Below are 25275 nucleotides of genomic sequence, written 5' to 3'. Positions count from 1 at the left end.
ATCATGGGATTGTTGTTGAGGTGAGGTGGGGTGGGATTGGTCGGCTCTGATAAAGAGGGCCCCAAGGCTTCATTGCTGGGTGAGGAAAAGGAAGGCAGGGTGGTGGTGGGGCAGAATGCCTGATTTGCCACCGGCAGGCCTCTGCACCACACGCACAGAGGTTGACCTTTCTTAATGTAACTCTGCAAAAGCCCCCACTTGTATTCTGAACCAACATTTATTTCAAACTCAAAATACAGGAAGTCCAATTTTGGCACTGTTTATTATTCCATGACCTACATCAAGATCAGGCTATTAATGTCATATAAACAAACGGAGGGACATGAAACATCAGCACAGGAAGTTATCCACTTCAATATCTAACCCTGACAGGATATGAGGGATTGAAGATGTTGTTATAATACAAATAAGCCCACTTCCTGGTCTTGACAGCTTTGCTCTATAAACACTGAGCACATTTACAGCAGGAGAGGAAATGTCACATACCCTGTAGCTGCATTCAGAAGCACATAGTGAAATACGTGGGTATCCCTATATAATGTGCCCTAAATATATTTGGTATCATCCATGTGGGTGGCCATATTGAACTGCGCAACATATAATGGGCCTTAGAGTCTGAATATTTATCCAAGACGATAAGCAGCTCCCCTCAGGCTCCAGCCGCTCCCAAAGCAATTAATATTGAAATGACCAGGGACTACAGAGTAGGAATGCACGGGGTGTGTTTCAATGATATTTCTTGGGAAAGAGAAAGGAGCGAGGCTAGCGGTAAAATAAAAAGACAAGATAGAATTTTAGAAGAATACCTCCAATCCTGATTTATCATTTTAATTAATCAGCGTTTCCTCCTCCTCTCTGAGGCAAGCAGACAGATCCTAGACATTAGCATTGGCACAATTTTATCTCCTGGTGGGGTGAGAGAGGGGGCTACGGTGACATAAAGAGAGCAGTGTGGCAGCAGACACACAGAGGATCCAGTGTGCTGATCTTGTTGTTGGGGAAGATGAAGCTGAGAGATCTTTAGCCCTAGTTTTACTGAACTTCCCCCACTGGATAAAAATACATTTCACATATACATCTTTAGTTCAGATGACTATACACACATATATGTATAAAAATGCACAAATCTTTGCAGATGACATTGCTTTAAAATACATTTTGATTTTGTGCAATTTTGGATGTATGTGCTGCTTTGTTGAGAATAGCACATAGCATAACAATGCACTTACATCTCTAAATGAATGCTGAAACATATGTGAAATGTTACATTGCAGTATGTGATGAGCAAACTTGAGCACCAACCTCCCCAACAGTATTTCAATAATTAAGGAATATATCATTTTACGGCACGAGCAGGTTCTTCTAGAATGAAAGCTGAAGACCTTTACTAAAGGGAATCACCAAAAGCATGGAAGTTTAACACAGGGATTTTTTTTTTTAGGGGGCGTTCGTTGGGTTTGAAGGGTCTGTGGGCCTGGCGTTGAGATACTCGAGAACGAAGATTTGCAGGATCTTGCTGAGGTTCGCAATGGTGGAGCGGTCCAGGTTCTGCTCATTGTCGTCAAACGTGTGCCACACAGACGGGAAAGGTGTGGGGATGAGGTGGAGGACGCGCACACCTGACACAGAAGCAGAAAGTGAGCATCACACAACAGACTGTGGGTTGCGTAGTTATGTTCAGCGTAAATGTGTTCGATTGTGCATTCACCTCTGTTTAGGAATGGCACGTGATCATCTTCCACGTGGCCGACACGTACATTGGGCCAGAAATACTGAATTTCATTAGGATGCTCCACGAGCTGGTCCATGGAGTGCAGGCGACACTCTGAGGAAAAAAAGCAGAAAAACGAATAAGCAAAGACAGTGTATACATCACTTAAAAAAACGTTCTATTTGTCGCTGCACTGTAATCATAACAGCATAAACTGTTTTCTCTATTACACCTATATTTAAAAAATCATATGCACGGCAATATGTTAAATTTGATTTGCTAATTTGACTGCCAGCACAACTGAATGCCATTTTGGCCTCCTGTCATGACAAATACTTAGGAATGATTCATGTCTTAGAAACATGGGCAGTCCCATCCTATATTCCCAGGTCCTATATTCTGTCAATGTAATTTTCTCAAACTGAAAACAGTCAGAATAAAAAGAAGAATTTCTTACCTTCAAACCTTCAAAGCTATATTTGCAAAAAATGTATAATCTGACAGTATGTGTTAGTAAATAATATCTGTAATGGTAAAGCTGCCTCCAAAGATCGTCTCCTAATCAAACGAACTTTTTATTCACATTAAGATGTTGGCATTAGCGCTAGTGCAAATAACATTAGTCACGCACATAACATTAAACATTAGCAATATAAATAAACCTATTGTCCTTCAACATAAGAAGAATAATGTCCATAATGCTCATGTCCTCCTGTATATTAACTAACATGAATATTCTGATAGTACGTGCTCATTAAATAATATCTCAAATGGTGTGTGACAAAAAAAAAACAAAAAAAACAAAAAAAAAACAAAAACAAAAAAACAAAGCACACACACTGAGGGAATATAGAGCCCTGGGAACATGGATACACCCCTGAACCATGCAGTTGATGTATTGACTTTTGTGTCTCATTTATAGGCAGGTAAAGAGACTTGCATTGTACCTTCAGAGTTAGTAAAATAAACTTTTAACCAGTCAAGAGTGAGAGAGTAAGCAAAGCGAGTGTGTGTAATCAGTCACCAATGTTCTGTAGTCTGGAGAGCCAGCGGGTCGTGCTGGGGAACTGGTTGCCAAAGCGAGGGCTAGGGGCCCCGATCAGGTCCAACAACACAAACAGATCCTGGAGGAGAAAGTGAGAGACAGAGAGCGAGAGGAAGGATGGGAGGAGAAAGTGAGAGAGAGACCTCGGCAAGGCCTCATGAGAAAGTAGCAGTGCACATCCTGAAGATAACTCCCTGAGAAGAAGCCCAGTCCCATGTAGCTTTGGGGTGTGAAAATAACTACATATGTGCCATGGTGTAACACGCTGACAGCAATTACACCATGTGCACTCTATCTCTGCAGGACACTCACTCAAGACATGCTGTACTGCTGCCAGGATGGCATGCATGCACACACACACGCACACACACGCACACACACACACACATGCAAGGTTGTTAAAGACACTGTCTCTGCTTTATCTCCCTGTCCTGATAGGAATGTCTGCGTTGTTGCAAAAAAGCTCATTATCTCTCTATAGCTAGGTTACAGACAAATATACCTTCACTTTACATGACATCATGTTATTGCAGACTGTAAAATAAATGACGCCTTATATCAAACCACTCATGCCTCCCAAATGATGAAGTGGACAGGTTCATGTTTTCAGACTCCCAGACACTGAACATGCTCTATGGTGTTCAAGAACTGCACCTCCCTTCTTTGGATGGAACGATATCTGCATGGGCTCCATGTCGCTGGGGACGAGAGCTAATAACTGTCTTGAAACAGTTGGGGGCTGATTAAGGGGTGATTTTGAGCAGTAAAATTATCATCCTAATTTTGGGTAGCTGGGACAGAGAAGATGGAGTGACTGACTATGCCGTGCAGTTGGTTGGTGTCTGTGGCCCCAGCTGGGTGCGAGGTCATCTCCATCTTCTGGGCCAGGTGCTTGGAGCCGTACAGGGAGTCTGTGGAGGTCCACTGGTAAAGAGCCTCCTCCCCATCAAAAAAGAGCAGCTGCAGGGTCAGGTTGGGACTGGAGCTCTGGGAGAGGGATGGTAGATAGGGGAGAGAAACACAGAGAAACAGAAAGGTTTGACATCGCTCAAACATTGCACACAAGCACTCCCTGTCCTTTGCTGCCCTCTAGTGCTTCTGGTGTGACATTGACATAACTTTTCTTTATGGTTGTGATGTTTTAGAGCTGTCATAAGAATGGATACCAAAACTTTGAAAAAACAACAACAACAACAATACAGTACTAGTGTTTTTTGTACTGGTAATACTGTCCCAACATTATCTCTGTGCTCTTATTCCAATATACCATTTTTATGTTTTAATACTGAAACACTTGAGACGTTGTGGTCATGCTTATAGGACTGTAAGTTAAATAATCAGAATTATGAATGTTTTCTGAATGTTTTCTGCTTGAAGGCTACAGGCTCTTGCTGCAATTGTAACTCAGTGTTCATATTCTAATGTAACCCAATGTAATGTTTCAGTACTTGAACCACAGAGTTTCTGTCTGCTTGTTAATATTCATACAAAGTTGTGCAATACAGGAGTGTGAGTTGAATGGGATTTTTTTGTGTGCCATAGTATTGAATCAGCTATCGAGAACGGTGGAATTTCACTGCTGTTGTATCAATCACCAAAATTCTGACATGACATCCCTAGTTTGTGCGACATATTCTGTGTTTTCACTCTTTTGCTTTGCACGCCTTCACAAGCAACATGCTGCTTATCAGGTAAGGTAACTCCCTCTATGTAATTTGTCAGTGACTGACTATGCGTCTCTCTGTGTTCATATTCTGCATGTTGTTGTGTGGCAAACCAGTACAGGCTCATCACATCAGCCTCACTCTAAGGGACACCTGCCTACCTGACAGTAGTTCTTGTCATATCCTAAGACTGATATGAGAGGTGTTAGTCCAGTGGATAACTACTTCCCATCCTGTAGCCTACTCTGGTGCTGGACCCAGCCTGGTCTCACAGAAACGAGCACAACTTTCTTAACAATGCGTCATGTGGTGCTGCCATGAAATGGGCTCAAATTACATGCAGGTACCATGAAAACAATGCCAATGTAAAGTCAATTATGATCCATTGTCATGTTGGACACACAAATTACTGATAATATAATGAGTGAAAGGTCCCCTTTAAGGAGGTGAGCTGGTGAGGTGGCAGGTGGATCAATATATATCCAGCTATAACCAGTAAAAAATATTCACATTACAACAATAAATCTTTAGAGAAGAGAAGGGTATTTTTAGATAAATATCCTCACCTAATCTATCTTCTTGGAGCAGTCTCAAAATGTGAGTTGGGGAGGAGTAATGAATAGCAGAGTAGAGTCAAAGTGACCCCAGTATCTGATTTGAAGTTGTCTGTCGTAGATTTAATTTGCTCAGAGCAACCATATTGTTCTCCGGACCACAGCTCCTCTGCCAACTCGAAAAACTTTTCCTATTTGTACCTCCTCACTCGTCTCTTTACATCATACGGCACATTTTAACCAATTACCAATTATTGTGCTTTGTTTCAATTCATAACCAAAAATGTGCTACCAAATTAATTTTGTTTTCCAGTGAATCATCTCCGTCACAACAAAGTGCTTGGCCACGATCAGCCGGTCTGGTGCCAGACAACTTGGCCTCCACCCTACCTTCTTTCTCACACAAATATGTTCCAGCTGACACCTCAGTGCAGATATATCTCAACTGATCTGACACCTTATTTTCATAATCCTCTTAAACATTCTGCTTTAAACCTTTACCCACTACTGGACCATTTCAACATGAAAATATTGATTCCACCTCTCAATCAGTTTGACATATCCTTAGCAGATTACATGGTTAGTAATAAATAATTTAGCCAACAACTTAGATCCCATCCAGTTTATTGGTTACTTATGAAAGCACTGATTATAACAGTGCTTATGTCTGACTTTTAACCTTAACAGATAATATAATGTCACGGTCAATAGTAAAGCCTCTTCCTTTAAGTTATTATTCATAAAACAACTAGTTTTACTGGTCACTTATGAAACTGTAATTATGCCATTACTCCTATTCGATTTTGTATCCTTAGCAAATTATAGTAGCTTTCCCTGTAGCCTTCTCCGTACTCGACGCACAGGGATGAGTTTGGTATCGTTCTGCTCGGCTGACTGTGCACATGATAGACAAAAAGCTGATCTCCCAAAAAAGCGTTGTGTTCCTACCCAGTCCGCAGCAAGGCACAGAGGCCTGAGACACTGGTAGTGTATGGTGTGTGTGAGCGGCTGGGGTTGCGACCTGTTTGATTGCCGCACACAGACTGCCACTCTTTCAACACTTCCCTTTCCACCCCTCTTGACAATATTTTGCAGTCCCACCATGACCTTGTGACAGACCGCTGAGCCTGATAAACACGTCCCTTGGCTGACCTCTCCCTGTCACAGGGCCTGTCACTGTCCACCCAATTGCAATAGACAGAGGTCTGAGCTCAACAGTGAAAGAAGAAAAGGGCAGCGAGGCGAGCTACATGAATACTAAGTGCATTCTCTCATGCAATCAATGGGAGCAATGATTACATATTCACCAACTTTTGGAGCGAAAATTGGTGTAAATTTCCCTTGAAACAAAACCAGTAATTAGTGCCTTGGTGCTCAGTCATTGTCTGTCGCACAAAAGTGGTGTGGGAGTACAGAAATGTGCAGGCTCTTTAAATTATATTTAAAGTCTATAAATTCCAGTTGAAAGCTTTGTGATTTGAAACTGTGACTTAAAACTACGATATGCAACTTTTCACTTTGGGAAAAATAAGCTCATCCTGGGTGACAACAACAGGTTCTGAAGAAGATGGCTCATGTAGGCAATTCATAAAAACAGCAACATTGGTGCTTCTGTGTTTTTAAACAGGCCATTTCTGCTGCATGTTTCCTGTATTTTTCTTAGTTTTCCATCATTGTTATTGCTATGTGTTTCTTGCACTGTGGCTGCTAGTCTCACCTTGGCCACACATACTTCATGCCTGCAGCAAATGGTACAGTATTTCCCAATTTCAGGAACATGGGGGGGATAGAGGTAAGTGCACCCAGAGCACAGACTGATAATATCTAATTTATCCTATTCATTGTTATTTTAGTGTTGCATATTGTAGCTTTATCATATGCTGTTTACCTTGAGAGTTTTTAGCTCCTCATCCAGGGCCCGTGCCAGCTCCAGCATCATGGCACAGGGAACAGCGGAGTCGGTGGCACCTTGGAACTCCCTCCCGTGCCACTGGGGTGGGTAGTACTTGGAGTCGTAGTGACAGGCCAGGACCAGGCGACGCTTGGCTGACGGGTCGAGGGTGGCGATGAGGTTGGTGAAGGTCAGGGGGCCATAGGGTGTGTGTGACTCAAACCTGTCCTCTGTCACCTCCCAGCCTGCTCCGAGGGACCCCAGGGTTGTTTTGATATGCTGGGAGCAAGAACACACATACACAAACAGACACACAAAAATGTTGATAACCTTTTAAGGTAACCTTATGTAAAATCTGCTGTGTGGCCTAAATGTGGCTTAAATTTGTAGCAATTAAGTAAAAACTTTGGAAAGACCTCTTATGAGGAAACCTTATTTACTCACAAAAATTAAAACTTGTGTCCAACAAGAAATTGTCATTGCTGTCAGCAGTTGTTAAGCACTGATCAAAGTAAGGGGCTACATTACTTATTGGGGGCATATATTTTACTGTTGTCATGCTTCTTTATTTGAAGGAGCTGGACTGGTCTTAATCCAATGTGCTGCAAAGTGTAACATATCTCCTGGTCTGGGCCTGCAGCACTCACCTCCTGTACAGCCTGGCTGCCTGCAGAGCCCGGGTACCTGGTGACCAGCAGCGGCCTCAGGTCCCTCTGCCACATCTGCTCCAGGTCTGTGTGTGACAGGGCACTGCGCATCTCATCTGGACTCAATGTGACAGCTCTGTGCTGGAGCTGGATAGAACCAAAAGGAAGAGGCAATATAAAACAATACAAGAGGGGTGAGAAACAGCATTAGGATTAACTTATATTAAAGAGGGAAAAGGGTGAGTAATTTATTCCACATGACTGAGTTGTTGCTTACATTTCATTACTAGGGTAATTACAGAGTTACTAAGAGGAAAATTAATTTGACTGTCAAACAATACCAACAAACACACACACTGTGATCGACATCACTACACTGCTACAAACAGCAAAATCACGGGGAATTTGACTAAAACACAGTTCACCACTCTCCTCAATCAGTGTCCACCACGGCACAGCTGCAGAACAACAACTTTCCAAATACAGAAGTGGAACTCTTATCATACTTTGAAATTGAGCAACAGTGTGGATTAGGCACCAAAGATGATGGGCTTTGGCTTTGAGATGTGAAACTGAGTGACTCACAACAGTCATTTTAGTCTGTCATATTACAGGAAACAAGACCAAATTACAAACAGAACAAAACCACTTTGGCTTGGATTTTACATGGGACATCTGAAGAAAAAATCATTTGCAACAAGGATTATATACAATTATCGCCACCTAGGTAGCAAACTAATTTCTTACTGTCTAAAAAAGCCCAGTGGTGGAGGAAGAAAAAGAAAAAAGCCCTGTGTTCAAAATGTTACTGACAGTTTTTCTTGATTGCTAAGATGTGCTGCTTGAAATTATGCTCCGTTTCCCAAAACTGTAAAACACAAATGCAAACCTGCACGCACATCTTCACAAATTTCAAACTTGCACATCAAAACCAAACTTGACACTCAAAACCACGCATTTCTCCAGCTAAAACCAAACCTTGCCTTCAGACATCACACAAAAGCCATCAAATGCACACACACACGCACACAAACACACTCAATCACACACACACACACACCCTATAGAGTTTAAACACTAACATTCTTGAGGCACCATCTCTGAAACCACTCACACTTGCAGCTGATGCATTTACCAGTAGTGCCGAAGTGAAACCACATTCTCTGCTTTACACTCAGTTTGCAATTTTATAACACCCTTTTTGCAAAACTCTAAACACAGCTCAATGCTTTAGACTCAATTTCTAATTTAATAACACACTTCTGGCAAAATTGGAAACGCCGGTCTATATGTGGCTGCACTATTTAGCCAAGTGCCTTTCCACACTTACACTCCTGAAAACACTTATATGTAAATAATGAGTTCACTTATAAATCAGAGCTTGAGCCACAGGTAAACATTTGGTTAGGACAACAACAGATGCCAATGTTGGACGGAGAAGAAGAGGGGTGAGAACTAGAGGAGGAGGAGGAGGAGGAGGAGGAGGAAGAAGAGGATGAGGAGGTGAAAAGTAAGATGAGGTCTGATGTATTGCCAGACCCTCTAAGAGGGTGAGATATAGCCTAATTTTTTTCTGTTCTTTTTTTTTTAATCGCAAATGTTTCTGTTTTCTTTCTCTGTGCTTTTGTTTTTTGCGGAGTCTTACAGTAGAACATTTTGAGAAAAAAAAAAAACTTTTCCCACTTATTTGCACTGACATTGTGTTATGTTGGGAATACATATCCATACTTTACACATTTGGATACCTGTGTGTGTGTGTGTGTGTGTGCGTGTCTGTATTCACTACATGTATGACAAAACTCCACTGCAAACTGCTGCCCTGCATACAGGGAAAAAAAACAACAACAAAAAAAAACATGTTTCTCATTTCTACTATCAGTGTGTCATTGATGCTCCATGAGCATATTCAAATGACAGTGTGTATGTAATGGATGTAATGGATGCAAAAACACAAGCTTTGAAAGGAGTTGTAAGAGTTTTGCAAGAGATGTGTAATGCTTTGCTGGTTTGGTGTAAGGTTTTGTGGTTAGTGTGTAGAGTTTTGCAAAAATAGCCAAAAGTTTCAAAGATAGTGCCTAAGCAATCAGAAAAAAATAATCTGTATTATTCAATCAGGTCTTCAAAGATGGCTGTCAGTTGGTTGAGTGGCGACACCAGAATTCCCTATACAGTGTGGGCTCTATCCATTCAATCTCTGTGGTTGTAAACAAAGTTATTGATTCATGGAAAAGCCACAGCACAACCCACCAAGTGAAGCTCAACTTAACTGCATTCCATTTTTAATGACTTCACTAAATGATATTGACTGTCGGTGCTTTTCTAAATTAACACATGGTATTGTCAAAGATAAATAAAGGGATATGTGCATAGAGTTTTTCACAAAAGGTTCAACAAATCTGGTACATGTGTGGAAACAGGCGAACAGTGTTTATGGTTTGGGGAAACTGGTCTGTCTAATGATAGATGGCATTATGGTTAGGCATGCCTGATGAAGCCCATGTGGTGAAACACGTTGCCAAACTTTTAACAAATAAATGAGATTAAAGTGACCACATTGTGTGCGGTGGAACCCTTCTTTCTATTACTGATATATTAACCGATAATAGCGTAATATTTGACTGTAATGTTGTAGCTCATCTCAAACAAAGCATTATATTTATGTTTTGCAATGTAAAAGCTTATTCTGCAAAGTGCCTAGTAATTATATGGAAGAGGATCAGGGCCACAAAAAAGAGTTATGAGATTAATATCAGAATTTGGATTTTAAAAAGTCAGAATTGTGAGTCTTAAGTCAGAATTATTACAAAATAAGTCTGAAACCTGAGAATAAAGTCAGAGTTGTGAGATTAAAGTCAATCTGACTTAATCCTCAGAATTCTTAAAGTCAGAATTCTGAGATTAACCTCTGAATTTTTTTTTTTTTTTTTTTTTTTTTAACTTTTGTGAGGCCCTTAATGCTCTTCTGTATGTTATTGCCATCAGATGAATGCAGTACAGTAAACACACTATTTACTATTTACTTGGCAAAAGTACAAAGTCTCTGAAAATGTGAACGCTCAAGTAAAGCAACAGTACCTCAAAACTGAACTTAACTGTACTCTATACTTAGAATTTAGTTACATTCCAGCTCTGAGAAAGCCATACAGTGTATTATTCTGCTGACACATTAACACAGTGATAGGCTTCTAAGATTAATCATGGTGCTGCTGTATTATTGGTTTCCACAGAAAGGTAATCTGTATTTGGAGGAAAAATCAGTGTGATCCAAGCTGAGTTAGTTTCATTTTTTTTTTTTTTTTCACTTTAAAAAAATATAATATCGTGTGTCAGTATCAGATAAGCTGAGAATAGTTTGATATGACTGGTAGCAAAGCACCAGGTTTGAGGGCATTCACATGACACAAGAGGCAGTCAGAGAGGCTAGTGTGAACACAGGGTGATTGAACCGCTTTAAGTAAAGCAGAGGGCTACTTCAGTCAGGCAGCGATCTCGTGAATAGGGGGCAGTCAGGCTGCTCAAAAATGTGGAGAGCGCTTGTGAACATGCTTCCTCTCCCTCTCTCTTACAGATTCCCACAAACATGATAGCACTGAGCGAGGCACAGCTGTAAGCAAAACAACATGAAAAAAAATGCTGGGTTCAGGCTCTGGTGCGTCTGTGGTTTTCAAGCTGGAAATATACGTTTGATGAATGCTGAATTCCAGGCATGGGCAAAAAAAAACAAGATATTGATTGACTGCATTTGGTCTCAAAGTTCACCTGCAGTCTCACAGAGAGAGACTTGGTTGTCCTGGTAACAATCAATTGAATTGAGAGCGAGGACAGAGAGAGAGCTGATGGTAATAAACGTCAGAGCACAACCACCAAAACCCGTGCGTAGCTCCTGTGTATTGCTCCCCTCTTTCCAAAGACTGGTGCTATGGCATATGCAATTAGAGTGGCCCTTAATTGGCCATGTGGTGGAAATGAGGAGCATGTCTGGGTCATCAGTATCATGCCTGGGATCTGTGGGGCTTTACACTGAACAGTCAACATAAAAACGAATGGTGGACGAGGAGCAAATTTCTTAACTTTGCTCAGTTCCACTACAACATGACTGCTTTCTCTTGCAAAACAGCCTGCTGACCGTGTTTGCTGCATACACTCGTCAGCCAGCCCTGTAATTACATGGCAGAACTTAGTAGGAGAGGTATAATTATGTGGTGCAACAGCCTCAGAATGGTCCTCCCTGGAGAGGGGGCTCACTGAGCTCACAGAGGGTTAAATGGGGGTCCACTTAAGATCTATAAATACCAAGATCTGCAACTGGAGGATCAATGGTGATGAATGTGCTGCCATAGCAACAAGACAAAGAAGAGAGGGGATGAAAAGCATGGATAAGGAGCAAGAATGGCCAAGCACCTGGGTGCACCAGGAGAATTACACAACAGTGAGGAGAAAAAGCACAGAGGATTGTGCAATAACAACAATAAAGGAAACTCATGTGTTGCTTCAACATACCAATAAAAACATTCATCAATTATGGTACAGCCAATGCTATCCAAATAATAAAAATTTAATTTAACTGAATTTAAAAAAATATTTGGAAGTGACAATTAAGCCATAGCTGATTGAGGGGTCGGGGGACAGTCGCGCAAAAGTGCAATTCCTTTAGAATAAAACCACTAGATAAATAGTTTACAGTTACTTCAGTGATGGTAACGGATTTATGAAAATGTCTCACTATGAAACTGTGACAGCTTAACGTAAGACAATGTGAACAAATCCTCCTCATTTACCTTTTCTTGTGTCCAGGGAATCCCGTTGGCACAGTGGATAAATGTCAGCCAGATGAGCACGGTGAAAGATAGCCGCGCAACGAGGGGAGCGCGGCGCCGCTCAGCCATCGCCGTAGCTGCTGCAGTCCACATTCCTGTCTGTGCTGTGCGAGCTTTACGGATCATGTGAAAGGCAGGAGGGAGGACCCGCGGCTCTCTGATCCGCAGCACGTCACTGGAGTGTGCGTGCGCCCCAGCCTGAGCCCGGCATCTGGGCGACACAGGCAAACAGCGAGGGCGGCCAAATATCTGCGGCGGCACTGGGGCGCACACGCACCCGGCTCACAGGGAGCGTCTCCTGCAGCCAGTTGAAATGGATTATGTAGAATAATACAAAATGAAAACAACAACAACAACAACAACAAAAATCTCTCTGTTTATTCCTCTACTGGAGAGACATCTTCCAAGAGCAACAAGGTGCTTGATCCTAAAACCAATTGTATAAATATTCTCTATTTTTTGCAGATTATCGCAGAAAATAATGGTTTAAAATCACAGCCGACCTACACTATATTACCAAAAGTATTCGCTCACCTGCCTTTACTCATACTATGAACTGAAGTGCCATCCCATTCCTAACCCATAGAGTTCAATATGATGTCGGTCCACCTTTTGCAGCTATTACAGCTTCAACTCTTCTGGGAAGACTGTCCACAAGGTTGAGGAGAGTGTTTATAGGAATTTTTGACCATTCTTCCAAAAGCGCATTGGTGAGGTCACACACTGATGTTGGTCGAGAAGGCCTGGCTCTCAGTCTCCGCTCTAATTCATCCCAAAGGTGTTCTATCGGGTTCAGGTCAGGACTCTGTGCAGGCCAGTCAAGTTCATCCACACCAGACTCTGTCATCCATGTCTTTACGGACCTTGCTTTGTGCACTGGTGCACAGTCATGTTGGAAGAGGAAGGGGCCCGCTCCAAGCTGTTCCCACAAGGTTGGGAGCATGGAATTGTCCAAAATGTTTTGGTATCCTGAAGCATTCAAAGTTCCTTTCACTTGAACTAAGGGGCCAAGCCCAGATCCTGAAAAACAACCCCACACCATAATTCCTCCTCCACCAAATTTCACAGTCGGCACAATGCAGTCTGAAATGTACCGTTCTCCTGGCAACCTCCAAACCCAGACTCGTCCATCAGATTGCCAGATGGAAAAGCGTGATTCATCACTCCAGAGAACGCGTCTCCACTGCTCTAGAGGCCAGTGGCGGCGTGCTTTACACCATTGCATCCGACGCTTTGCAATGCACTTGGTGATGTGTGGCTTGGCTGCAGGTGCTCGGCCATGGAAACCCATTCCATGAAGCTCTCTGCGTACTGTACTTGGGCTAATCTGAAGGTCACATGAAGTTTGTAGCTCTGTAGCAATTGACTGTGCAGAAAGTCGGCGACCTCTTTGCACTATGCGCTTCAGCATCCGCTGACCCCTCTCCGTCACTTTACGTGGCCTACCACTTCGTGGCTGAGTTGCTGTTGTTCCCAAACGCTTCCATTTTGTTATAATAGAGCTGACAGTTGACTGTGGAATATTTAGGAGCGAGGAAATTTCACGACTGGATTTGTTGCACAGGTGGCATCCTATGACAGCTCCACGCTGGAATTCACTGAGCTCCTGAGAGCGGCCCATTCTTTCACAAATGTCTTGTTTCACAGTCTGCATGCCTGAGTGCTTGATTTTATACACCTGTGGCCAGGCCAAGTGATTAGGACACCTGATTCTGATCATTTGAATGGGTGAGCGAATACTTTTGGTAATATAGTGTACTTTGAAATTTCTGGGCTGTTTTTTTTTTTTTTTTTTTTTTTTTTTTTTTACAGGAAAGTTGTTGTTGCACTGTGGTGTGCATATGTCATATGACCTTTCCTTTTTGCTTTTTAGAGGAGGTGGCTCTGGGGTTAGGGGGGTGGTAAATTACCCTGGTCTTTGCCTGAATATTTTCACTGATAACACTAAACATGTTACAAAATATATAGAGCTTAAATCCAGAGCACAGTGGATCCAGGTCTGCTAAGAATATGGCAACTCAAACAAAAATGATCATCAGAGTAAAATCGCCATCATACTCCTGTCACATTTCTTGTAGAGACTGTGTCTGACTAATATACGGCGACTTTGTGGTTTATAGCGCTGCAAAATAATATTTCCTGCGAATATGGGGGTAGAGTTCATTTGCGGAAGAGAGTGAGATAACAGTAAACTAAAGGGGAAGTCATGCAATGTCTTATTCATCATGGAGCACTTATATATTAGGCCTATGGAAAATTTGAATTGCCGCACAGCCAGAGCAACAACACACATTTTAAACAAATAACTGATAGAAAAATAATACGCCTATGAAAAAATCCATTTGAGCTCTATAACGTGTGTGTGTGTGTGTGTGTGTGTATTACACCAAATCAGCCATGGTACATTTTCATAAAGATAAAGCTCGTGCTCGGGGACCTGTGGCGCTTTCAGAGTCTTTGGGAACGTCACTTACGCAAGTTGCACCACGTGGTATATCCACATGGCCAACCCGGAAATACGCGTCGTGCCGCATATGTCAACAAACATGCTCACCCGGTTTCACCGTAACTTCAGCGTTTAATCTCTTTTGCAGCGTTTTTATATCGGCATTTGTCTTCTGTGCTTTCTAGCGGCGATGGCGGACGAGGTGTCCTGCCTGAAGGCGCAGCTGTCGGAGAGAGAGGAGGAGATTTTAGCTCTGAAGAGAAAGTTAGCCCGACTAGAAAAGGTAAGTTAACTCTCAGTGGTGACATTTTAGGTTGATTTCTACAGCTAAAGTCCATCACAAAGAAATAGAGATTGGAAAATGAGCTTCACAATACCTTTGTCATATTTTCATACATTAGAGTTTTGTTCCATTAAGCTTAAAGCTATGGTATCTTTCAGTAGCTGGATAAACGACCTGTTGGGATAAATGGCTACTAAGGAATCTATTTATCCCAACAGGAAGTTTATTTTGATACCCTGCACACGCCAATGAACAGAAATCAGTGGAGTTCACAGCAAACAGATATAATGACAATATTGGCAGTAGTCATGCAAAGACAGTTTGGTCAGCTCATAATATTACTGAGGGCTGTGATGGCAGAGGGCATGAAGCTCCTGCTGGAACTTGCTTCCATTGTTTCCATAATGTCTCCTCTCTCATATGATATTAGAGCCATACATCAGTGCTGAAGCTACATGACAAGGTCACAAACCTGGAGCCACTCCCAGCCAAAGCATCCCTGTGTAACGAGGACATCATGCGCTACAGCAGACAGCTTCTCCTGCCAGAGCTCAGTGTCCAAGGTAACAATGACCACAGGGAGACTGCACCACAGCTGAGTTGTGTTCCAGTTAAGTGAAGTTTATGGTGTGGATGGGCTGAGTAATGTGTATATTGGTTGTCGGCAGGTCAGCTGAGGCTGTCCAAGACCTCAGTGCTGGTTGTGGGCTGTGGAGGACTGGGCTGCCCCCTGGCACAGTATCTCGCTGCTGCAGGCATCGGTAGGTTGGTTGGATTAATATACAGCATGACCTATTGCCTAACCTCTGTCAAATGGCGCTGTGAAAAAGTTCTGTTGTTCTCATTACAAAATGTAGTGTTCATGATAAATTTTTGAGCCATCAAAGGTTTGGCAAGTTATTGGCAGTGTCCAGATTACTCTTTTGGCTCACCTGCTGGTGGTTGGTGAAGCAAAATAAATGCTCACAATAACCTTTTTTTTCCTGGATCATAATTATTAATAAATATTTTTCCACAGAAATATGTCAGCCTGTCCATTTCAAATGATGTTTCGTGTATATCAGTGGGTACAGTGTGAAACGTTCAAAAACGTTCAGATGCAGAGTTTTAATTTAAAATGTGCTCACTCGTAGTAGATGTTTGTTTCTAATTATTTTGGCCTCTTTCTTCTTTTGTACTTTTTAGTGGTCTCACTCCTGCCATGTGTCGCCTTGGCTTCAATTTAAATAAACTGTAGGCTTGTTAACTGTCCAGACAGCTGAGACATGTGAGGAAAAGTTTTTATACATTTAAATGCTGCCACTTTGTGTAGAGCCAGTGTAGCAAGCAGACAGTCAACAGGTTGGTGATACAGAGCCACTGTATTTCATTTGATTTATTTGCCTTATGGTCAGCAAGTGTATGTATTGCTGACTCTTAAAAAGTGTAGTGGTTAATTTGGTTAACTTCTCCACCAAAGACACATTTTACCCACTTTTGACTCTTAGTGGCTGTTGAATTTGACCCTGGATATGGGGTTAGTATGAAAAGACTTAACACTGGCCTTTTCATGCTTGTGTTGCCTCAGGGCGCCTGGGGCTGCTGGACTATGACGAGGTGGAGCTCAGTAACCTCCACAGACAGGTGCTGCATGGAGAGGAAAGCCAGGGCCAGGCCAAGGCCCTGTCTGCTGCTGGTGCAGTGAGGAGGTGCTGACGGGGGCCCTACAATACACTGCATGTGACATTATCATAATTAAAACGTGTGTGTGTGTGGGACAATATGTTGCTGAGTCCTGGGCTGATGACCTGAAACACCTTCTACACAGACATCATTTAATAGAAAGTTGGTCTTTGTGCAGTGGTGCATTTGGGAAATATGTTCCTGCTCAGTTGTTCTAAAACAGGAGAAACCATTTTGAAATAGAAAAACACTATTTTGATATTACTCAGTTAGTATGATAATTGGTGCATTTTTGCGCTTTTTGTGACCCTTTGGTTGCTGTGTAATGTAAGCTGGCGCTTTCCAGTCTCACCACACGATATATTTAGTTGTGTATTTCACCCCAGTCTGCAAATATTGTGTAAACATGTTATTTTAGAGACGGCTCTTTTCAGTGCCTTTTCTCCCTCACAGTAAGCCTGCTGTGGTTAGCACACACACTGTGCAGCCATAGCCACATGAGGGCGTCCTTTCTCTTGACTTCCTCAGTGTGTTGATGCTGTGTTAGGCTCACCGCACTGCTTTCCCCCCCCGGTTTATGTGCATTAGTGATAATTCAGTTGCTTGTTTAATAATAGAGTTCAACTGATATGGGTTTTTGAAGGTTGATACTCAATTTTTTTGTGTGAAAATCCACTGATAGCCAGTAATTTGAGGCAATATTTAGTGTATATACTTATCTATTTTCATGCCAAAACATTATAAGGGTTCTGTATTTCCAATATATTTTTCTCAAGGAGGAAACCACATTTAGACCATTAAAACTCTCCATTGGGGCAGAGGCTGATGGAATTAATAGAATGGTTGGCAGCTATTTAAGGCAGGGTGACACACCCTGTCCAAACAATTGTAGGGGAAACTCTGACATACATTACCATGTTTACATGGAGAATTAATTTACAAAATGCATAATTTAACAGTTAAATAACACATAGAATAGATTTTGTGGTCTATTAATGTGTCTGTGGTCAGGGAGGGACCTTTGTCATATCGGCACTTGAGAACACAACTGGCCGACGGCCAAGATTTAATAAAACGCCAGCGTCCGCCTGATATATCAGCAACACCAACACTATATATTGGTCTAACTTTGCTCAATGCAGAACTTTTTAAAAAGCTTACAGTGGCTTTGTGTGTGTCCTCAGGTTGAACTCGACAGTAGAGTGTGTTCCCTATCACCTGCAGCTCTCCTCGGAGAACGCCATGCAACTCCTTCAACAATATCCTACTGCCATTCTATCTGTTAATGACTCGACTCCGATTTTAGATAAACACCATTTTTGAAATTGAAAACTGAAATGCACATATATTAAATTATAATAATAGACACAAATTACAATAATAATACTAATATAATTGTATTGATGACTGTTGATGCCTTGACCTCGCTGACCTCACATATGACATTGTGGCCGATTGTTCAGACAACGTCCCCACCCGTTACCTGGTGAATGACGCCTGTGTGCTCAGCGGCAAGCCCCTCGTGTCGGCCAGCGCCCTGAGAATGGAGGGACAGGTAAGACAGAAAGGTTGAAGGTTGTTGTTTTCCTCAGAATAAGAAAGCCCCTATAATGTCATTTGACCAGAGTAAAAGTCTTGGCGTTCTTATCTTTGTGTGTATGTGTGTAGTTGACAGTATATAACTACCGTGGAGGGCCCTGCTACAGATGTCTGTACCCTCGGCCCCCACCCCCAGAGACAGTGACCAACTGTTCCGATGGTGGGGTGTTAGGAGTGGGTGAGTCGTCTCCTTGCTGTCCTTTTACTTTCCCCCCAAAAAGCTATTAACTCGGTATGAGCACAGCCTGTTTAACTGATAGTTTGTTCGTAATATTTTCCACTTCTCATTTAGTTCCAGGGATAATGGGCTGCCTCCAAGCACTAGAGGTCCTGAAGATTGCCTCTGGACAAGGCTGTATCCTTTTGGTTTTTCCATTCCTCACTCCCACATTACATACACCCCTTGGCCATTATGTTGCAGTGTATCAGAATTTTCTGCTTAGTCATCCAGATGAATGAATGAAGCACTGCTTGAATGAACCATGTTGAAAGGAGATGCCATTGTAGCGAAATGAGGAAGATAAAACAAAGCAAAGCAAAAACAGGCTGAGGCATATTTTTGTTGGCATTATCTAGACGCTGTATTGTCCATTCATAAGCTTTTACTTGTGAAGATACTCTTATCATAAACTGGCTTAGGTTACAAAATTCTTGTGTTGATGCTGAGACACACATCTGGCAGTAGACCTGCATGTGGTGTGCTGCTTTCCTACCGAACATCGCCACGGGGTTTTTCACTGATGCTCTGATTTATGCTGTGCAGTGATACTTCTTGTAAAATCAGCCTTTCCTTGACCAGGCGTGCCAGCTTCCTGTGGCCAGCAGCTGGTGATATTCGATGCTCAAGACACCAGGTTCAGGTCCATCAGGCTGCGGCCCAAGCAGGCCGGCTGTGCGGTGTGCGGAGAAAACCCCACAGTGACCCAGCTGGTGGACTACGAGAGCCTGTGTGGGTCTGCAGCCACAGATAAGGTTAGTTTCAAAGAAGGAGACAAAGCAGTGTGGCATGGCACCTTTTATAGTATGGACTGCATGTTTTTACACAATAATACAATGAGATGTGATTGCTAGTTTGTTATTCCAAGGCTGAAAAGCAGTGTATCTGTGGCTGCTCAAGAAACTTCTGCGTGATCTAAATGTTATGCACCTTTGCACAGAGATATTTTACTGAAATGTTCTTCATCTCAACTGTATTTGGCCATTTAATCTGACAATTGGAAAGTACAAATAATTATCCCCTAATGGTAGGAAAATTCTATTATTGCCTCCAACCTTATTTTCTGTGTGTTCCAGTGCCGCAGACTCAACCTCCTCTCCAGAGATCAGAGGATCACAGTGCAGGTAGTGTGCATAACCCAGAATGATTGGCTGTAGCGTGACTCCCTGCATTTAGTGATGTTTATTGTATGATTATGCACGATTTTCTCAGTTTTCATGCGCATTCATAAACTCTGATTACATCTCAGTACTGACCCAGCCCTAAATGGGAAATGACTTAAAATGTGCCTGTAGATTTTGTATGGGAAAGAATAACATGTTCCATTTGGCAGTGCGAGCAATAGTAGTGGATTGGTTTTGTTTATATTTCTGCCGAATTGGAGCTTTCAAACCCGCTGAGTCATTAAGTAGAGAGATGGGGATCATGATTGATTGGGCCGTAATAGAGATTGTGCAAGGGGCTCCAGTTAGAAACAGTTTTGCTTCCTGCGATTTAAGGAAAAGCAGGCTAAATTTTCATATTACCCCACCCATACAGCTCCAAGCCGTACGTATTTCAACATTTGCAGAGTGAGTCATTTTGGTTTCCCCTGCTTGACTAATGAGATACAAATCAAAACCTTTTCCCAGTGGATAAAGACACGCATCCCTCCAATTCTAAAGCCGAAGGAGTCTGTGCATTAAAGAGTGTTCTATTATAATTCCAGGATTATAAATCCATATTGGATAATGGAGTTTCCCATCTCTTGTTGGATGTGCGCCCTCTTGTGGAGGTGGATATATGCCATTTACCCTTCTCTGTCAGTATCCTTATATGTTGGACACACACACTCGGTCTCACATTGTCTTAATAATAACTGTATTCAATTTTGTTCATGTCCTAAACAAGCTGCCCTCCACTGCGATATGATTCTATTCCTTATATTGCCGTTAGACATTCCCCTCTCGAGTCTAGAGGAGAGGAAGTGTGAGCATATCCGATTACTTCAGGAGAGAATCCGCCAACTGAAAGAGCAGATGGCAGGTGACTGCCGGCCTGCAGGTAACGTGTCAAAACACCCCTCCATGTAGGTCAGAACATAGAGCAGCAAACAAGCAAGCATATAGAACCACTTGAGCATTCACAGTCCACAGTGTAGTCTCGTACTGCCGGGCTATTGGCTTATTTTGGACAGCCAATGGCAGGATGTAATGGGGTTGCTAGGTGACCCTTTTCCAAAACAATATAGTCAACCTGAGCAGCTGGCCTGCTTTAAAGAAATGAATATTCAAGACTTTAGGTCTGTGGTGGCTCTATTGAGGTTTCTTTATCAGCGACCTTTATTTAGCGCTCAGTAGTTTTAGTTTAGCATATCATATAGTGTTACATATTCTACTCTTTTCCTCTATGTATAATTACAAAATTATACATATTCATTTCAGCTCATTAGGGCAGCATATTTTGTGTTCAGTACTCTCAGAACACATTGCATTATTTTCTATATCTATATATGTTTCTGTTTATTTTGTTTTTCTACCACTGATTGACGCAGCTACTGATCAGTAGTATACTATTTTTAATCATGTGTATCTTCCTTATTCACCATTTCTGCTTTAAAAGACATGTTAATTGTGACTTTTAAATGTTTTATGTTCTGCTCTGTTATGCCTATGTGAGCAGTGCAAAGAGGAATTCCTCATTCAAACGAAACTTGGCCAGTAACACTGACTGCGATTTATACAATATTGTAACCATCTTTGAATCACATGAACGTGTATTAAAGCCATGAAAAGGAATTCAACAATGAGTGCATTATCAGTATTGTGAATCTCAAAACACATATGGCCTTTGATACGCATTCCTGGGTGAGATCCCGTGCTGCCTTCTTCAGAATCATCTCGAAGCATTTTCTTGTTTCTCTCCCCGTTTCCCTGCAGTCTATGTGATCTGTAAACTGGGTAATGACTCTCAGAAGGCGGTGCAGGTTCTGGAGAAGATGAGCGGATCAGACGTGGACGAAATCACTGCGAAAGACATCTGTGGAGGCCTGATGGCCTGGGCCCAGAAGATAGACCCCTCCTTTCCACAGTATTAATACATTCAGGATGTTTCTTCTGTGTTTTATAATTTCTTTGTCAATAAATTCAAATACATAACCCTGTCATTCTTGCCTGTTCTTTATGTTGCTTTTTTTTGTTGCTTGTATGCATACTAACTATATTGCCTGTGTATTGTTGACCCACTATTCTAGTTTGGTGTGTCAGTCTGGAATAACTTTTGACCAGACTTGTTGATTTAATTGTTTGGCTGCAAAATCACTCATAACATAATAACACATACTGAATAACCGCTCTTAAAATATGCTGCTATATCTTCTAGTTCATGGAAAAAGGGCTGGCAACACTTGAAATACAATCAAATCCCCAGCTCTAACTTTTGCTTTTAGAAATTTAAGTAGGCTAGATCTTTATAAACTAAGTAAGCTAAGCTGAGGAGCATTTTTTCTCCTCATGTAATAAACTGCATCATGGGACCCCTAACCTTTCCATCTTGGGGTCCCTCAGCAGAGACACTTTGGGCCACAAATGATCCCAGGTACCCTTATCTGAGAAGGGTTTAGCCGTCAGTCTCAATTGTGTGGAGCCTGAAACTTCACATCAGAAAAGTAATCCCTTGATTTCTTCTGTGAACTTCCCAGTGAATTGATTGAAAAAAAGATTTTATTTGAACTCTTGTAAACACAGAATGCGGTATAAATAAATTTGAGAACCACAATGTCGGTAGGCTATTGGGTGTTTATATAAAGTATTTCTAGCACTCTGTCAAATCCATCAGTCAAACTGTTCCTCACTTTGCTGTGGACGTCTGGAACCACTTCAAGGACCTCCGGGTGCTCCTGGACGCCAGCTCGGAGAACCACTGGTTACATCCCAGTCGAGCTCGTGTGGAATAAAGGTTTTTGGCATGCGTAAGTTCAAATAACGGAAAAGAAAGGGACATGCGCATTGGTTTGTGCTCCATCGGAGGCGCCATTGCTTTACAGGGACTGTAGTTCAAATATTCCTCCCCACACATGGAAACTCAGTTATGCGGAGATAATAAAAAAACTCCAAGCCCCAGGGACGCTCTGTGCTCTTTTACTCGTCAAGCAGGAGGAGTAGTCACAGCTGGAGGGATAATAAGATGCGCATGAATTTACTATCTGGAATAAAAGATAAGAGAAAATGTCATTAAGCGGACGGCTCGGTGCATAAGTCTCAGCGCGCCTGTTGGTAAAACTAATGTTGGTGTTTATTCTAGCCGGGCTGCGGCGTCGCGCTTTGCTGTGCGCTTTCCAAAAAGTCCTCAATTATAAACTTCGGACTCCGTTTTCTTCAGTTGATGGAGTTAGAAAGTTTCTGCAGTCCGCTCACAATGGAGAGAAAAGCGCCCTTTGCCGAATGTGAAGGTAAAGTACACATTTCTCAAACCTTAGAAGCGACTTTTGTGGGTGAAAGGGCTTTACTCGGATGGATATTTCAACTGCAATAAAGAGAGTCTTGTGTGAATGTGCAAATTCAGGGCTTGTATAACTTGTTTTGCTGGCATTCGGGGACTCGGGTTGTGTTCTGCCAGCGAGCCAATCGAAAGTGGGAGGGGTCCAGATGTTCAGAAGCCTTGGTTCCAGATGTTGCTGGAGTTTGAATTCTTGTAAACACACAAAACATATATTGTGTGAACTTTAGATCGCCGTGACTTTTTGTTGCGCACAAACGCACGGGCCTGTATGTGAAGTTTTTCATAACACTGCAGTAGTCGTTTGCACTGTTAAAACTAATGTCAGCTATCATTTAAATCAGAGGTTTAAACCACTTAAACCTGTTCACGGTGACTTTGAAGAAGTATTGATTCATTTATACAGCCTATAAGCTAAGTGATAGACTCATCATATGCTATCATGATATCAATTCCTTCCTCTTTCCACTGTGTTCAGATAGGTGAATGCTTTTTTCATGTGTAAAATAAAAATAGCACTGCATCTGTGTCTGTGTGTGTTTGGTGACAGGCTTCCTGTGGTCAGAGTGGATTACTGACTTCAATAAGGAGAAGGAGCACCACTCCAGGATATGAAGTTTGATGCAGTTTGATTTACTGCAGAAGTCTGGAAATCGTTCAGCAAGCATTTCTTCACTGACTTTGTCCATCGAGTGAAGCCGCCGGAGTGTGAGCGCAGGTGGGAACTGCATCCGGGCTTTTGCCTGAGCGTTCAGTCATAGTGCCTTGGTGATATGAGAACAGAAACGTCACATTATTTTGTATGACTGCCTTGCGCTCCAGGTATCTTGGAATGAGGAGCAAAGATTTCCTCCACCGAGAGTCTATCCACAGAGATCCAGCGGGGCTTTTTCCTGCCAGTCATCACTGAACCCTTTCACTATTCAGCATTTCACCTTGTCCCCGCTGTTGGAAGAAACCCAATGTCTGCCTCCTCTCCCCCATCCTTACCTCGAGCCTACCTCCACTCTCTCCATCCGCACCACCCGTCCTCGCCGCCCACCCCCTCCCCGTCTCCGAGCCCACCAGGCCCGCTCTATACGCGCCTGTCCAACGGCAGTCACAGTGTGCCTAGCCCCACCAACTCCCGCAGCTCTTTCCATGGGGTGTCCTTCCTGCTGCAGATCGGCCTGACCAGAGAGACGGTGAACCTGGAGGCCAGCGACCTGTCGCTGTCCGCTGTCAAGGACCTGGTGTGCTCCATCGTCGACCAGAAGGTAAGGGCCTCAACAGGGAAAAAACACAGCACATTTTATCTCATTTAAAGCTCTTTAGGCTTTGGCAGGCCTAAAGTGTCAAAAGCTGCAAGGTTCCCCAAAAGCCTACATTATACAGCCCCTGTAATTAGCTTGTTTTCAAATTTAGGCAGTTGTCGTGAATGCAGAAAAGTGGCTGAGATGATGCACCAACATGTGTTTTGCCATCTCCCTGTGCCATATTCTTTTGTTTAGGTTTTGTTTTGCACAGCAGACATCTGGGTCTCGTGCCTCCAAATGAGTCAAACACCACAGAAGCATGCACTCAACAGGCACTGATGCTCCTCCAGTTACTGTACACAGTCTAGTAGCAACAGTTATTTACATTGTGGTGTACTGTTGCCGGACACACATTATGCATACATGCTCATATGCATACACACACACACACACACATACAGAACTACTCAGCGGTTTCTGCTCTGCCCATATTCAGCCCTGCTGTAATCTTCAGCTTATTCCTCATGACAATAGCAGTCTGTTGTAATGACATTGGAGTATGGCCCCAGCATAAGCAGAGGCTTTGAACTCAAGTATAGGCTGCATCCGTCAGCAGCGTCTGCCATCTACCATTTGGTGGAGAGAGGCAATCTGATGTGCAAACCGATGGAGCCGGCTTCAATTTGCTCATTCTTGTCTGTTTGTGCTGAAAATGGTAGGGAAGTCTCAACCATGGTTTGTGTTTGCCAGTTTGTGCATGTGTGTGTGCCTGTTAGGATGAGGTTAACACGTTTCAACACTGTAAGGGCCCCGATTAAAGGTGAAGTACGTAAATTTGCCAAAGGTACATTGAAGTGAGAAATAAGCACACAGTTTTGTGGTAGAGTCTGCATGTTTCTCATCGTCGGAGTGACTCACCGGTAGATTATGTGCTTATTTCACATTTTTGCCCGTTGCGTCTGAAGGGTCCTCAATTCAGCCGACGCTCTGCAGGTTTGCATAGTGCACCTTTAAAAAAAAAAAAAAAA

The 25275-nt window shown here is 42.5% G+C and overlaps 3 protein-coding genes across 3 annotated transcripts in view; 2 read left to right on the top strand and 1 right to left on the bottom strand.

The window, feature by feature from the left end:
• Positions 1–243: 243 nt before the first annotated feature.
• Positions 244–12565, bottom strand: qpct (glutaminyl-peptide cyclotransferase). The gene is made up of 7 exons (XM_030045295.1): positions 12291–12565; positions 7513–7659; positions 6863–7144; positions 3576–3743; positions 2736–2835; positions 1709–1825; positions 244–1619 (listed from the first exon to the last, which is right to left on the bottom strand). The coding sequence occupies exons 1-7, from the start codon at positions 12453–12455 to the stop codon at positions 1438–1440; spliced, it is 1161 nt and encodes a 386-aa protein (XP_029901155.1). The 5' UTR covers positions 12456–12565; the 3' UTR covers positions 244–1437.
• Positions 12566–14814: 2249 nt separating this feature from the next.
• mocs3 (molybdenum cofactor synthesis 3) lies at positions 14815–21681 on the top strand. The gene is made up of 13 exons (XM_030044773.1): positions 14815–15058; positions 15489–15621; positions 15727–15819; positions 16626–16746; positions 17905–17979; positions 18158–18275; positions 18389–18497; positions 18612–18674; positions 19128–19291; positions 19613–19660; positions 20245–20341; positions 20472–20579; positions 21455–21681. Exons 1-13 carry the CDS (start codon positions 14966–14968, stop codon positions 21610–21612), a joined length of 1380 nt encoding a protein of 459 aa, XP_029900633.1. The 5' UTR covers positions 14815–14965; the 3' UTR covers positions 21613–21681.
• Positions 21682–22700: 1019 nt separating this feature from the next.
• The window catches only part of prkd3 (protein kinase D3), a 44070-nt gene continuing 41495 nt past the window's right edge, over positions 22701–25275 (top strand). The window contains exons 1-3 of the mRNA XM_030044771.1: positions 22701–22965; positions 23563–23730; positions 23835–24268. Of these exons, the coding sequence (XP_029900631.1) occupies positions 23975–24268 (294 nt within the window). The 5' untranslated portion in view covers positions 22701–22965; positions 23563–23730; positions 23835–23974. The remainder of the gene's footprint in view (positions 22966–23562; positions 23731–23834; positions 24269–25275) is intronic.

This window comes from Myripristis murdjan, chromosome 22, assembly GCF_902150065.1.
Source record: "Myripristis murdjan chromosome 22, fMyrMur1.1, whole genome shotgun sequence".
Classification (NCBI taxonomy): Eukaryota; Metazoa; Chordata; class Actinopteri; order Holocentriformes; family Holocentridae; genus Myripristis; species Myripristis murdjan.
The sequence above is the reverse complement of the archived record's forward strand: the minus strand, read 5'-3'. Positions and strand labels throughout refer to the sequence as shown.